This window comes from Anguilla anguilla, chromosome 18, assembly GCF_013347855.1.
Source record: "Anguilla anguilla isolate fAngAng1 chromosome 18, fAngAng1.pri, whole genome shotgun sequence".
Taxonomy (NCBI): domain Eukaryota; kingdom Metazoa; phylum Chordata; class Actinopteri; order Anguilliformes; family Anguillidae; genus Anguilla; species Anguilla anguilla.
In genome coordinates, this window is record NC_049218.1 from 15,477,328 (window position 1) to 15,492,755 (window position 15,428).

Below are 15,428 nucleotides of genomic sequence, written 5' to 3' on the forward strand. Positions count from 1 at the left end.
TTTAATCTGATTGTAATACAGTAAGCACCCCAAGATTTCCTGGGTCTCAGTGCAGTTGGTCATTGGAACATCTGATGACAAGAACTGGTAATCCTGCTACAAACACTCATCACTTTGCCAAAAGTACAGCTTCAATCACTGTGCCAAGTCTGGTTTTCAACACCCCAAGTGCTTCTGCTTCTACTGCAAGCCATGAAAATCTGATGATACATTACTACCTACTGATAGCTTGCTTCTTATTGTCAGTGCAAAGTGTAGCTGTGAACTCATTTTCATCTGTGCCAATCTGCAGAGAACTCAATTTGAAATAGCACTACTAATCCACTTTAGAGATTAAATATATTAAGCCTCTCATCATAACTTAGAAGTCTGATATCCAGGATCAGTCTTGCAGCTGTAGGCATGCTCCTGTAACATCACCCGGTATTCAGTTCAGTGTGTTTTTCAGCCTCTACTAATTACGAGAAAAAGGGGAAAACTGCCATTATTCAGCAAGGCCCCAGATGGCTTTCAGTGTAACAGTGACAGTCTTCATAAAACAGAATGCTTGCATAAAAAACACCAAACAGGTCATGTTTATGTGGGTTCTCATCATTGATACTGGCATTTAAAATGGCATTCTTCAACAAAATAATTCAGCTCAACCAAAACACTGTCCCAGTACAAAAAGTTTCATAAATACTTTGTTACAAACAACACTTTCCCCAAAGACACTTGGATATTTCTCATAAGAAATGTATCTGTAAATATATAATTACATATGGGAATGAACTCGAGCAAGCTGTAATTATTTAAATGGTTTCAAAAAGAATGCGTGTACAGCACATTAAATTACATTCATCTCCATGAAACATGCATTTCTTAATGTGACTCAGTTGTACGTAAAACCACTTAAGAGACTAATTTTGGTTCTGAATGCATTATCATAATCTCAAGATGTCTTTATTATCTGTTGTGATTTATTTCCAGCCGGGGAATTACGGTGACAAACATTGTTTGCTCAAAATAGAGAGATCACATCCTGCATCAGAGTAACCTCATTTGAACAGAAACCTGTCCAGTGTTTAGGCTGTTCTCAAAGGCCTGTGGTCCTTCAGAAATGTACATGAAGATGAATACAGGATTTCCACAGGATGACATCATTAGAGACACACAGCCGGAGTACGTGGCAGCGTGAGGCTGCAAAAGGGCTTTAGGCTGTGTACTTAGCCTCTCCTTGCCTCTGGGTCTTGTGGTAGTGAGTGTAGCTGCTGTACAGTTCACTGAAAACCTCCCGGACGCCCAGCGGCAGTGTGCTGGAGAGGAACTTGATGTCCTGCTCCACGCAGAGGTCCAGGATCTTATAAATGCCCTCTGTAAGGTGGCTCTTGATTTCCGGGTACAGTGTTACCTAGGGAATAAAGCAGGAATGAGATGTTGGAGGCGGGGGGCGGGTGAACATCACTGCACAACACAAAACAAAAACACCAGGAGCCCTGAAGGAGCTCTGTTCAGCTAGAACGGGTGGGAAACAGCTCTGGTTTCAATTTCTTTTCTTTTTTACAGCAGGCTGGCTCTAAAATGGAGAAATGGAACATGGCTGTGAGACAGGCTGGGTTAACCACTCCACTGAGGTCACTAAAGTCATCAGGGACTTAGTCATGTTTTTCCCCCTTTGAAATCGTAAAACTCACATACTATATTGCTGCTGTGCCACCTCCACCCACGCCAGTGACTTTTTAAAACTACAGACTCCAAGAGCTTTATCGTGAACACAGATTTTCCACTCTGACTCACAAAGTCAAATGTGACTAGGCAGTTGCTCTGTCCTGGAGAACTACACATGCGTTCCAGATGTTTGTTGTGCACTAGTGAATGTAGAATACCTACTTCTGGTAGAAGGTAGGTAGGAGGAGGCGTGGTCATGTTGGTGCATATGGTGCTTCGTAACCATGTGAGCAAGGAGGAAGTGAGGGTGCTTACTTTCTGAAGCTCGCTGACGTACTGAGCCACTATGAAGGAGGACAGCACCGTGAAGCCCTCAGCAACAGAAGCGATGTGTGTGTACATGCGCTCTACCAGCAGAGCACACTTCAGAACCACTTCACTCTCTGCTTCAGAACCTTCAGGGGAGGAGAGGGAGAGAAAGGGGGAAGAGAGGGGAGGAGCAAAAGAGAGAAGGAAGAGTCAGGGGTCTCAAAAAAACATCTGACAGGAAAGGTCTGGGCAAAATATTACAGCAAGAAATCAACCACAGCACACCTGAGGCCTTAGCCACAGCACACCTGAGGCCCTAACAGCAGCACGCCTGAGCCTGAGGCCTTAACCACAGCACACCTGAGGCCTTAACCACAGGACACCTGAAGCCTTAACCTCAGCACACCTGAGGCCTTAACCGCAGCACACCTGAGGCCTTAACCACAGCACGCCTGAGGCCTTAACCACAGCACACCTGAGGCCCTAACGGCAGCACGCCTGAGGCCTTGACGGCAGCACACCCGAGGCCTTAACCACAGCACACCTGAGGCCTTAGCCATAGCACACCTGAGGCCCTAACGGCAGCACGCCTGAGGCCTTGACGGCAGCACACCCGAGGCCTTAACCACAGCACACCTGAGGCCTTAGCCACAGCACACCTGAGGCCCTAACAGCAGCACGCCTGAGCCTGAGGCCTTAACCGCAGCACGCCTGAGGCCTTAACCACAGCACACCTGAGGTCTTTTACATATTAGGGGCTGATAGCTTCAGCACAGACTCTTTATACTCTAGTTATAGGTGTGTAGGGGTCCATATTGTGCTTTATGTTATAAAGCCATCTTTCTGCAGTAACGTTTTAAAATCAATAAAATCTCATCAGATCAAATCTCTTTTGCCTTGCACACAATCCCAGCTGGATTGTAAAGGACATGAACGCATCACTGATTGAGCCCAATGTAATGCAAGCTTTGGTGAATGCAGTAAAATGTGCAGGTGAGTGCACACAACCTATAGGTAGCATTTAATGACACAGGAAGTGGAAAGGGAAAAATGTGAATGGAGGGTAAAAAATGAACAATGTTCTGGCTGAGAGAGTAGACTTCTGACAGCTCGGTCTCATTCCACCCCAAGCTGATCTGGATATGCTTTGGGAAACAAATAGCACAGTCAGAACCAAACCCCCTCGTGCCACTTAAAAATGTACATTCTAAAAGTTCTCTAGCTACTGGCCTTTCCACGAATGCAACCGGGCCCCCATATGAGCCCACGATAAATCATCAAAGCAGGCAGGTCTGGTGATCTCTGTATTTGCACAAAACTTTAAAAACTCCTGCACTGTCCTGTCGCAAAAACAAACCCTGTGGTCTGCTCAGTGTCCGTTTACACACACAGGCTCATAAGTAAATGCAGGAGACCCAGAGCTCCACATTCCTACTGCGCTGCTGACAGGTTCATTAAATCTACCGAAGAAACTTTGAAAAACACGGAATTAGAAATGCTATCTCCAAAAGATATGAGAGGCCAAAAAAAAGAAATTATTGAAAATCATTTACAAAGGAAAACGTCCTCCTGTTGGTTGTGAAACTGCAGGAAGTATATCAAAATGTCCTGCCAAACAAATTAATGATCGTATCCTTTTAATATACCCAAAACACACATTCCTGTTTCTGAGGCACAGCTAAACAATGGATCACCAGGGTGTTCCCCTCAGTGAAACTTTCATGGCGGTGGATTATAGTTAAATTAAAAAAACTTTGCATAATGTGATTTTAAACCAAGGGGAAACATTTTTTTAATGTGTTGATCTTAAAAATTGAGAACAGAAAAGTCTCCTTTGAAAACTACCTTTTATCCTGAAAATAAATTAGGGTTGATTAGGGCTGTATAATGTCAAAAGCTTTCAATGGGGGAACTGCACTGAGCCCTCCCCCTTGTGACCAGACCCGCAGGGACAGACACTTAAAAAAAAACAAACACAGCAAACACCCTCCACAAACAGGAAGTGGCACCCAGGCCTGACCACTGACACCACAGACAGCTAATTCAGGAAATCAGCACATATCTACTTGGGTAAAATGCAGGGGTTCCCCCCCACCGTCAAAATCTTTTAAGGAAAGACAGCGCTTCACTTCACAAATCAATCTTACATAAACATGTTGGATGAAGCATGCATTATCCATGCTAGTGTGGTTCCTTGGAGCGCTGATTAATAAATATTTGATACTTTGATCCACTCAGAGTTCTTTTCTCATGAAAGCATGACTGCTCTGCTGCTGCACACAGACACTCACCTCTCTCCCCCTCCGGTCTCTGTCGCCCCTCCCGCATGACGGACGCCACCAGCCGGGAGAAACAGTTTAAGAATGAGGGCGTGGCTTTCAGCATCACCTGTGCACAATTCAGACGTATTCATTAAGCAGGAAATACAAAGGAATAAGAAATGAACTGGAAAGAATAGTGAGAACTAAAAATGTAACACAAAAACATACTGGCCATAGTATCGACGCTATAACACACTGACCATAGTATCGACTTATACAACTGGACTTATATGGAAGCAATTCAGGTTAAGCACAATGCTTAGGGTAAGGGTAAAATGGCAGTGAACCCTACCTTGGAACTGAACCTGAAATCTTTAGGCAAAAAGCCCAGTTCCCTAACCTTTACACTACAGTGCTGCTCTGCTGGTAAATGGACCATCTTCTTAACGTGTGCCTATATTTGGCGGGGAGCCACAGACAGGAAGTTTCTCTCTCTGTGGGCATTCAGTATAATTGTAACAGCAGGGATAGCGCCTTCTGCAGTCAGCTGCTCTGCAGAGAAAGTTGCTCTGCATCTGGGAAGGTGTTGCATCTCAAAACTTCAATCACTCTCACTGCCATAATTTAAGGTGAAAAATAAATAAATGCTGAGCAAATGCCTGACAGGTGGAATGACAGATGCCGTCTGTCAGCAGAATCCAGGCATCTCTCCGGAATGTTTATGTATGTCCGCGCAACCTTTCATTTTTAGAAAATGCAATCTGTGCTTAAGGGGTTGAAGTGGAAACCACAGCATCAGCACCTGCATACCAAGACGAACTCAATAAGGCTAGTGACCCAGCTACACAAAGCCCTGTCTGTGATGTGAAGCACGGTACATAAACATTTCCAGAATGGTACTGCCACAATGAACAGACAAATTCATGTTGAAGCCAGTCTAATTACCGCCATTAAGTTGTGACATATTACAGTGGGAAATGAAAATAAATATGCAAATGCTGGCTTTATGCTAATAGATAGGCAGCGCTGCTCTCTTAGCTGAAGTCCTTTCTTTGGCTCCTCTATCTCTAACTGGAGAAGATGTTCCTGATGTGACCTTGTCAACGACGTGAAGGAACACAAAGTGAAGTGTTCAAGCGCGCACAGTGAAGTCTTCAAGCGTGCATTCCTGGAAGACATTTCTGACTTTGCCAGGGAATGTACTTTAATCCCTGAACTTAAAAGAACACGACACGTCACACAGCAGTGGCTCATTCATTCAGGCCCGAGGGCTTTCAAAGCCAGTAAAGCCCTCTGTGCAGAGGGACGCAGTGGAGCCGGGCCCTCAGCCTGCCTGTGGAGGAGCAGCATGCGGAGGAGCAGCGCGCAGTGGAACCAAAGCGCAGGGCTGCACACTCCAGGCGGCGGCAGTCCCGCCCGAGTCGCGGCTCACCTGGGGGTGGCACTGCACCACGGCGAACAGCGCCTCGTGTACGGCCTGGAAGGCGGAGTGGTAGACCTCGGCGGAGGGGAGCTCCAGCGGGACGAGCTGCAGCGCCCCGAACGCCAGGCCCACGTGGTGGGGGTTGGACAGCACGCCCTCCCCCCGCCGCAGAAGCACGGTCAGAGCTTCCACAGCGGGCACTGCCAACTCGCCGACCAACGCCACGTCCCTCGCGCACTCCTGCACTACAAACTATGAGAGGAAAGCAGAAAAGTCACTCACACAGCGCAGGTCCCTTCTATTAAGGAATACATTGAGATTGCAGGCATAAATACCGCTAAATATGAAACGCAACGTATTTCAATTTACAATAATTACAATATATAATTTCCTTCCAGTTAAGCACATGTTTTAAAACATCATTTAACATTTTGTTCTGTATTATACAAGTGTGTTTCCCATCATGATCAAAACCTATGAAACAAGTTGTAAGGCTCATTTGCTAAATCTTACAGGTACAAAGGTACAGCAACTATTTATCAATGAAACTGGCAAATTTCATTGAGACACAATAGAACGACATTTGATTTCAACACTTAAAGAACAAAGCCAAATTAAGTACTTACGATAATGGCAGATATAATCTGAGGCGCCAGGAACCAGAAGGCCTTGTAGCAGCTTTCAGAAAGAGAACAGCTCGCAAGCAGCTTTGTCAGAGTCACAGCTGAGAGGACATCCTGAAAAGGAAGTGGTTGCACTTAAACAGAAGAACTAGTTCAATTTTTACCAAGCCTTTAGAAAAGAAATGTGACTCACATAAATGTGATTAATGTGAAGTTTACGCTTTTCCAGGAAAGTCCTACTGTAGTAATTCTAGACAAATGCTATCCTCCGAATGTGATTTCCACTTCCACTTTCTGCTTATTTTAGCACCCCAAATCTGACCAAACAGGAAACTGGTCAAGAGAAGGCACGACTAGGGGTGCTTTTCAGCAGAAAGCTCACAGACACGCTTAATACAACTGAAATGGACAGATTTGCTTTTTTTCATTTTAAATCACTGCTTCTGAATTGCAAAATGGCTGCAGCTGAATTATTTGCATAAAATTCCAGAGCGGTATTGACATTTTCCATTAAATAGCAGTGTTTTTTAATAATACTTGCATCATAATCAAAGTTACTTTGTGATGTGATGTGTATAAATACGGCCGCAACAGAAGAGCAAAGTATTAAAACAATAGAATACATGGCAATGTAGCCACTTATTAAATGTGATAATAAATGTGATAACCACTGCTGGCCTTTTTCTCCAAACTTTTAGTCTATTTCCACAGCCCTAGAAAGAGAGAGCCATGTCAACTCTGTTTGCCCCAATGGGCCAATTTTTTAGAGCAATGATGGATCATGGAGAGTCTCAATAGTTCCAAACATTGCAGCCCCGCTGTAGAGTAGCACACTGACTGTGATGCTCCTTTCAAAGGTAAAGAAGGTAAAATCAATAGCATTTTGATACTCATCTTGTTAGCACATTCGACCTGAATTAACAATGTGAGCTAAAGAATGTTACCTCATCATTTTCCACCAAATTAGTAGATTTACCTAATGTTAACCGATAACGTTAGCCAGGATAATGGATAACGTTAGCAATAGCAACACATAGTAACAATCAATATTGCAACGTGTTATCTTTTCAATGAATTAGAGACAAAGGCTTCTAAACATGTGTTTAGGGAAAAAGGTATTAGTCAAATATAACATTGGAGTGTGTGCTTTGTAGTCTGGTGGGTGGTAGTAAGTTATCCATTCCCCAAATGGGAGTGCCTATACATATTCTCCACATACATCTATGTGAATACATTTCACTAAATTATCTGATGAAAATATCACATTTTTCTCCAGTTCATTCATTGCCATTTTCATTGAAGGACACATCAGCAGCAAAACACACAACCTGCTTGACTTATCATTTTAGTGGAACAAAGACTGAATTGTGGGTCTAGAAATAATTTGGCATTATTACCAGTTCTACTGCCAGTCAAAAATTTGATGTTTTCAAAGTCGGGTTTTTAGCCACTTCATGTGTAGTTAAACTGTCAACAGCTTTTGGGTCAATTACCTCAATTCACATGGTCATTTTATTGCAAGCACGAGCTTAATTTTCAGTAAACAGTTCGTACCTCACTGTCCTTTACAGAACAAAATTTCCCTTGCTCATAGGCTGACAGTATCTGGGTGAGATTCTTAACTAGTTAAAAGCTTCAATTAATCATAGTACATGACTATAGCCAAATGGATTTGTACAATTAAGCTACTCCAAGAGACACAAAAATACACATTAAATGTAATTAAGAGATAATTTATTAATGGAAGTAATGTCAACAGTAGACTACATATGGGTATGATGGCAATATGGTGGAACAAACATCCTCTAATTTGAGGTAATTTTTTGACCATATTTAAAACCATATTCGTGTAAATACACAAACATCCAATATATGTCAACTTGCAATTTATATATATAGTAAATCAATGCATATATTGTGTACTAGTTACCATAAATTGCTGTTAGCGCTCTATGCTCCTATTGGAAAAGGAACGATTTGAAGCCTACGTGAACCATGTGACTGTCTTGCTTTTTGACCTTCCATTGACGCAACTGTCTGTTTCTATGGCTCTGGCTATTTCTAGCCAAAATCACAGCATTTATCATGCAAATCTCAGACTGGAAATGCTACCCACTATGAAGTATTTACATAAACCCCTATAGGTTGCCAGTTACAGTGATGACAAGGATAGGAACCCCCACACTTAAAACCCCATCAGCACAGTAGCTAATGCCCTCACTCTTATTGGGCTAACCTCTCTCCCAGATAGGGGTGTAATGGTGCTCATAAATCACTGTGTTAGGCACTGCCTGCTATTTAGTGCACATTCTCACAGTTATTTTGAGACGGAGTGGGAAAGCCTGAAGCACACTCTGGCCTGGTTTCCTAGCATGGTGTCTCAGAGGGAAACGGTACATTTTAAATTGCAGTCAGCGTGTACAGGGTGTTCTGGGACTGCGGTGTCAGGGTTTTGGGCTTTCCCAGGCACCTCTGCAGTGCAGAGGAGCATTTCACCCGCTGTGCCTATACACGTGTAACACACATCCTCAGCCGTGACTAAGAATACCTGCGCGCTGTAAGGTGAAACACTGATTTACCTTTATTTGTTTTGCTGTGCTTGTTAGCAGGGACTTTGCTTACCAATAACTGCTGTAGGAACAGTTCATCCTGTAATAAACTGCTGAATGGCTTGAATATTCCTGGAGAAAGAGCCATTCAGCACCAGGAAGAACAGTGGTGTGGCGAGTGAAGGTTTGCTGATAGGAACAAGCCATTCAGCCCATATTGGCCCCTCATTACGCTAGAGACCATTCAACACTGTCTTAATGCGGGCCTTAACACAGCTGTCTCTGGTTCCACTACACAGGCAGCCCAACCTGATGATCTGAAGTCTTGAAGTGGCCTTTCCTTACAGCGGCTTAAAGTGCTTAATAGTGGTTTTACAGTGGTCTTACAGCAGTCTAACAGCGGTCTCATACAGGTCTTACCTTAGACCGGCCGTTCCTGACCAGCGCGGAGCTCAGACCCTCTTTCAGGGTCCCCATGAGGACGTGCTGCTGCTCTTGCGAGCTCCTGCTCACCAGCTGGGTCAGCAACTCCTTCACTGGAGTCTGCAGCTCCTGCAGTTCCACCACAGACAGCCAGGGGGCTACAGAGAACAGTGGGGTCAGCAGGGAACAAACTGAGGCATGTTTACACTCGGATTCCTTTTTCAACAGCATTAACATCCTCAGTCTCAAAATACATCTGAAAAGCACACTCATCTTTTCATTTACAGCAGAAGATTTTGTCAAGTAACCAAAAAAGCAATTCTAGAGTTCTAGAGAATGTTTCTTTTCTTTTTTTTTTTTAAGAGCCATGGTCCTGTTTTTTATTGGAATAAAAAAGAAATTAAAAAAATGGCATTCAGGCTAAAGATGATGCTAAGACTAGCCATCTTGCATACATAAAACTCTACAGGCCAGCAGAAAAACTGGAGATAAATGACAGGTAGATTACCTGCAAGCAGCATTCTCAGATTCTGCAGAGCTGAGATGTAAAGGTCCATTAGGTTGGGCTCCGCGGTTGCCGTGGCAGCAGTGTAGTATGCAGTCAGGAAGTGGAGGGAGGAGAACAGGAAGTCCATGGGCCGAGGGGCAGAACAAAGCTCTTTCAGGACCTGCTGGGCAAAGCTCCTGTAGAGGTCCCGATGGGCCAGGTGGCCCTGCTCGCTCTGTTTGTCCCCATCAGAGACACGGCTGGAGATCTGGGACAGCTCCACTTGGACCATAACCGTCACCACATCCACAGAGAAGGCCTGGCCCAGCCGCTCGCAGGCCTGGCCTCCCAGACACAGCTGGACTACAGGTCCCAGGGTGCACAGGGCCCTCTCTGAAAGCTGCACAAGTGTTTCATCCAGCTTGCTGCTCTCGCCCAAGTTGGCCGTCATAGTCTGGCATAGCGTAGTCAGAGAGGCTAACAGCAGCTGCAGGGAGACCAGACTCCCCGCTTCAGGGCTGCCCTCTCGCTCGGGACCGGACAGCATGCTGACTGTCACCTCACCCTCCACCACGAAGGTGGTGAACTTCTCCAAGTTGAGACGCAAGCTCTTCCTCCTGTTAATGATCACCTGAAGCAGGCACTGGAGGAAGCTCTGAAAAGCCTGAACGAAGGCCATCCATGCTGAACTATCCACAGTGTGCGCAAGACAATCACTCAAGGAGAAAACAGAGGACAAACATGTTTCTAAGAGTTCACTTCCGTGCACAACTTTCAGGACGGTCCCCACATTACTTCCCGACTGCAGTGAGGTCATGAGGCGGTAGATTTCGGTTAGCAGTCCTATAATGCCCGAGGGTTCCGCGTCGCACAGAGGCTGGACGCTGACGGCCATGAAGAACAGGAGAAGGAAGTATTCGGAGTGATCCTCTGGGCTCATGCCATCCGGGTTAAGCGTTCTGGTGACCTGCAGTAACCCAGCGAGGCTCTCCAGCTGTGTCCCAGTCAGAGGTACTTTAGCCCCGGCCTTCGCCGACTGTAGGACTGCCTGAGCTCTGATGCCCAGTTTGCTCCAGGCAGATTGTGCTTCAGAATGGCTTCCTCCTCCCTCAGAGCCAGCTTCCTCCTCCTCCTCTCCTTTTGTGACTTGCACCTCTTCACAAAAACTTAACAGCGCCTGACACTGGGAACCCTGCTCAGAACCACACAGGACTCCCACAATCCTTTTGGAGAGACACCGAAGTATAACAGAGTACAGTGAGGATAACTCGACAAGCATCGTGCTCTCAAGCAAATGCTTTGAAATGTGGGCGACGGACAGGTGAGCTGCTTCCTTCACTGGTCCGTCAGGAGCACCTCCATGCAACAGAGAGTCCAGCAGAATATCGGCTATGTGAGACATGTCATCTCCAGAGAGATATGGAGCCATCAGACCCAGATTTGAGGTCACCAGAAACCAGTGGGCCACTGGATAGGTTCTGTCATCCACACTGCTCACCTGCCGGTCCCACACAGACACCTCATGGAAGGACACCTTCCCTGCCCCTACGATGAGCTGAGCATCCCGGCAGAGATCGCCCAGGATATCTGCATCTGTACAGATGCTGGTCTTAAGAAGAGCCTTCTTCATTCTCTGCAGGGTCAGGTGCTCCTGGAGGAACTGGCTGAGGGGGCCACAGTGCTGGGAAAGGGATAGAACCTGCTCCCACTCCTCCCCCCCAACACCGGGCAGCAGACTGGGGCCTGTCTCTGCGAGACCGCTCCTGTACCTGATGCAGTGCATCTCAAACACAGTGTCCACCTCCACCCAGGTGTAGCTGAGGAACAGCGCCGCCTGGTGGACAGTCTGGAACCACGGGGCCTCTGTGTCCTTGACGGCGAGTAGGCGAAGCAGGTGGGTTATGAGCGTGAGCGTTTCTCCCATGAGGCTCTGGGTTTGCTTCAGGACGGGGAGGGGCGAGCTACCGTCCAGGGTCCTAATGCTAAAGAGGACCGCGTGCAGGAGCCCGCTCAGTGAGAGCAGCTTCAGGGCCACGTCCTCTTTCCCCTCCAGGTCCGGCAGCAAGTAGCTCTGCACATTCTCCAGCAGGAGGCGCCAGACTTCCAGGCTTTGGCTGGGGGGGCTTTCTAACAGGCACTGGCTCAGGCTCCGCTGGAGGGCTGCGGTCAGGATCGACGGCCTCAGCTCGTCGGCCGCCGGGCGGCACACCACCAGCAGGACCTCCTGAAAGAGGCGGGGGAGCTGCCGCAGCTTGGTGTAGGTCTGGAGCACGGCCACGATCAGAGCCTCCCTGGCCTTCCTTGAGCGCACCTCCACGCAGTCACAGTCCACCCAGGCGGACGACACCAGGTCATCCAGGTCGGGTTCCAGCACCAGGTGGTTCAGTGACAGCAGGGCCTTCAGGCAGCGGTACCAGGCCGGTACCCCCGACTGCGCCCTGTAGAGCAGCAGGTGAGCCACCTTCCTGTAGAAGTGAAACTGTGCCTCGCCGTGCTGGATTCTGTCCGCCGCCACGTTGTACACATCTCCGCTCAGGACCAGATTGAGCAGGTTTTCCAGAGAAAGCAGCGACGGGCTCCAGTTTGCAGGGTCAAAGCTGTCCTTGGGGCTCAGGTCGTCCGTGAAGTCCAAAGCGGTGACGAGCCGCGTCAGCAGGCGGAAGCAGACGTCCTTGTTGTCTCCGGAGCGGCAAAAAGCATCCAGGGCAAACCTGTACAGCAGCGGGACGGAGGTGGAGCGCACGACGAAGTGCAGCGACCTGTCGCACAGCCCAGGATCAGACAACCTCTGCAGGATGCTGCTCACCGGGGTCAGCACCCCCTTACGGGCGGGGCCGCGGGAAGAGGCCGCCACTTCCTTATTGGGCAGCAGCTCCTCCCTGTAGGAGAGCAGGTGGTCAGGCAGAAAGAGAGCCGACTGCAGCACCGCGTCCACTCGGGCCCGGATCTCCCGGCCCAGGTGCACCTGGGCGGTCAGCAAGTGTCTGAGCAGGAGGAGGGGCTGCAGCAGGTGGGTGGTCACCTGCGCGAACACGCGGTTGGGGTTGGCCTGCTGTCGCTGCACCAGCAGGTAGCTGCCGAGAGCCAGGTGGAGTAGCTCCAACACCTGGGGGCGCTGGTGATCCCCGGGCTCCTGGCTGGGCATGGCACAGGCCAGGCCGCACAGCCTGGCGAGCAGCTCCACCAGCAGCTCGTACCTGGTGCTGTAGGTGACGGACAGCACAGGTGAGGACAGGATACCATGGCAACATCTCAGCACAGTGGAGGCACTTAAAGGGGATGAGCCCAACTCCAGGATCCTGTCATTGACCACCTGGTGTTGGAGAGAAAAGTGTGTTACACACAGACAATCCACCCAAACTTATTCCATTTCCAGAAATTATATTTCTCACAGTATAAAAAGATTAAAATGTGTATTTAGTTTCAAAGGGACAGAAGGAAACATAGAGTAAGTTGGCAGTTAGACCTGTGCTATGGTCGAGCGCAGACTAAGAGTCTTCCCCTGACTGATGGCCTTCTGCAGCTGCTTGCTGTGCAGAATGTCATCCAGGTATGCCCACAGCCCCTCCAACACCTGCTGGGGAAACTCCACTTTCTTGCTGTAGTAACCAGTCAAGGCATGACTTGTCCAATCTAACAACACCTACGGGAAAAGAATAGAAAGAAGAAAAACTATGAAAAACTCCAAACACACTTGGATGTGCATTATTCAAGGTGTTCCTCAATATTTACAACTCAAAGCCCCCAATGATAAATTTCATCCCCATATGTACTACGTACAAGATCAAATGGACATTGATATTACATATAAATGAACTAGTATAAATCAAGTGGTCTCTGACAAACATCCATGTAAATAGGTAATAATTTATTAATTAGGCAGAATCATGATTATATGCAGTGATGTAGAGTGAATTGCATTGATATACAGGAATGCACAACGATATTCAGTTATGTAGAGCAACATGCAGCGATAAGCAGTGATATGCAGTAATGTTTCATCTCTCTTCTCAGTGAGTTTCTGTGTGTTCTGAGTGAGGTGTCCCGGTTTGTAAACCCCTCTGTTCTGATGTCTCTGGAGCTGAAGAGTGCAGAGAAGGGGAAAGACGAAGACGTGCCTGTTCCTTGTTTGGGAGGAAGCACTGCGGAGAGATCCAGGCGAAGCGGGCCAGCTTCAGCTTGTCTGACCATGGCGTTTTTGGACTCTTAAGCTTCAGGTGGATCCCCGAATAGATGGCAGCCATGTTTGATGGCCGGCCTATAGGAGACGACCTCCGCAACCTTCAGCAATCTTTTAACTGGCACTGTCTTTGGTCAGACAGACAATTGTGATTCATAAATAATACAAGTACCTCCGTCTGAGTAAAGAAAAATCATATGAATAAAACACAAATTAGTACAGCCAAACTAACATCAGAACCCAAACAATCTGATCTTGACAAATCTCAAGACACTCTCACCTTACCATCTGGGAATGTACAAGTGCTGTATAGAGTCAGACATACTTTACACAACCTTTACTCTTCAACCTCCCTGATGTCTTAATTTTACGTAAGTCACTGTATCGCTCTAAACTGAATTATTTTAGGCTGGCATCCAAGGCTACAGTAATCCATACTCATTCACACAATCCATAAAGAAGAAACTATTCGTGCTACATTTCACCAGTAGAGGGTGACATTTTACTCCGAGTCTGATATTATAAAATTGTAATCGAACTCCTTAAGAAATAAGCAGCTCCGGCCACACTTGCGGGAGACTTGCCTACTACTGAGTATACTCAATATTAGGCAAGTCGGCCCATTACAGTTATTTTCCAGATTTGAGTTTAACACTTGCCGCACACTTGCGAATACTGAGTAAACAAGTTATATACAACTTGTATACTCAACAGTAGGCACGTGCGCCGATTCGTACACGGCCCAGTACAATATTGTCCAGATTTGAGTTTAATTTCATAAACTAGGGCAACTATTTAGAATACATAAACCGTACAGATTAAACATATTCATCTTCAGTCACTCGTTGGGAGAAATTTTAAGATACAAAGACAATCCACACACAGCTAAATATGGTGTTAGAATCAACACCTTTTATTGAAATACACAGCAATCTGATTTAGTACTAGCACGTTAGTATTAGATACTAAATTTATTAATAATTTAAACAGTTCCCCGTACTTCACTAACATTTTGCAAGCTATTGCTGACAGCAAATTGCACAGCATTTTATAGCAGCTGGTTATTATGAAACATAGTGATTTATTTACATTTAGACCGACAATGTAGCACTCAATAGATGTGCGGAATTGCCTAATTGCTGTATTCATATATCCTATTAGTTCGGCGGCTTCGATTTCGGAAAAGGAATGCTAACTAGCTAACTGACTGTCAATGTAAAGTTAGCAGTTGATTACATTTGCACAAACTATGGAACACTTAACCGTTCAGTGAGGAAGAATTATATAGGGCTCTTAGGGTTGACGACATTCAAATTACGTTTTCTAGATATTTATATGTTCTTAGTAGCAATACAGCAGATAAAATCCTTACTTACAAATTTAAACACGTGTGTTTCAATTGGAGCGTCTGAAGCCAGCGATGACCTTTAACCCTCACCCTCCAGACACAAATAGTCGCTGGTCGAGTCTTATGGATATCTTAAGAGGTTTCATATCTGCATAAAGTTGTCGACGAATTCCAGAAG

At 46.4% G+C, this 15,428-nt stretch overlaps 1 protein-coding gene across 2 annotated transcripts; it reads right to left on the reverse strand.

Annotated features, from left to right (window-relative positions):
* Positions 1-552: 552 nt before the first annotated feature.
* On the reverse strand, positions 553-15,362 carry urb2 (URB2 ribosome biogenesis homolog). 2 transcript variants are annotated; one of them, XM_035400632.1, is made up of 10 exons: positions 15,279-15,362; positions 13,841-14,080; positions 13,189-13,365; positions 9,744-13,035; positions 9,233-9,393; positions 6,267-6,377; positions 5,650-5,892; positions 4,248-4,344; positions 1,963-2,102; positions 553-1,390 (listed from the first exon to the last, which is right to left on the reverse strand). In XM_035400632.1, the coding sequence occupies exons 2-10, from the start codon at positions 13,964-13,966 to the stop codon at positions 1,193-1,195; spliced, it is 4,545 nt and encodes a 1,514-aa protein (XP_035256523.1). In that variant the 5' UTR covers positions 13,967-14,080; positions 15,279-15,362; the 3' UTR covers positions 553-1,192. The 2 variants fall into 2 exon arrangements, with proteins under 2 accessions (XP_035256523.1, XP_035256524.1); XM_035400633.1 differs by having other exon boundaries at positions 13,841-14,030; positions 15,279-15,335.
* Between the last annotated feature and the right edge of the window lie 66 nt (positions 15,363-15,428).

Excerpts from the sequence above, each read along its gene's own strand:
- urb2 (XM_035400632.1), bottom strand. The coding sequence starts at position 13,966 with ATGGCTGCCATCTATTCGGGGATCCACCTGAAGCTTAAGAGTCCAAAA. Across the intron at positions 9,394-9,743 it reads TCTGAGAATGCTGCTTGCAG|CCCCCTGGCTGTCTGTGGTG; the intron begins GTAATCTACCTG and ends TGTTCTCTGTAG. Across the intron at positions 4,345-5,649 it reads TGGTGCAGTGCCACCCCCAG|GTGATGCTGAAAGCCACGCC; the intron begins GTGAGCCGCGAC and ends AATTGTGCACAG.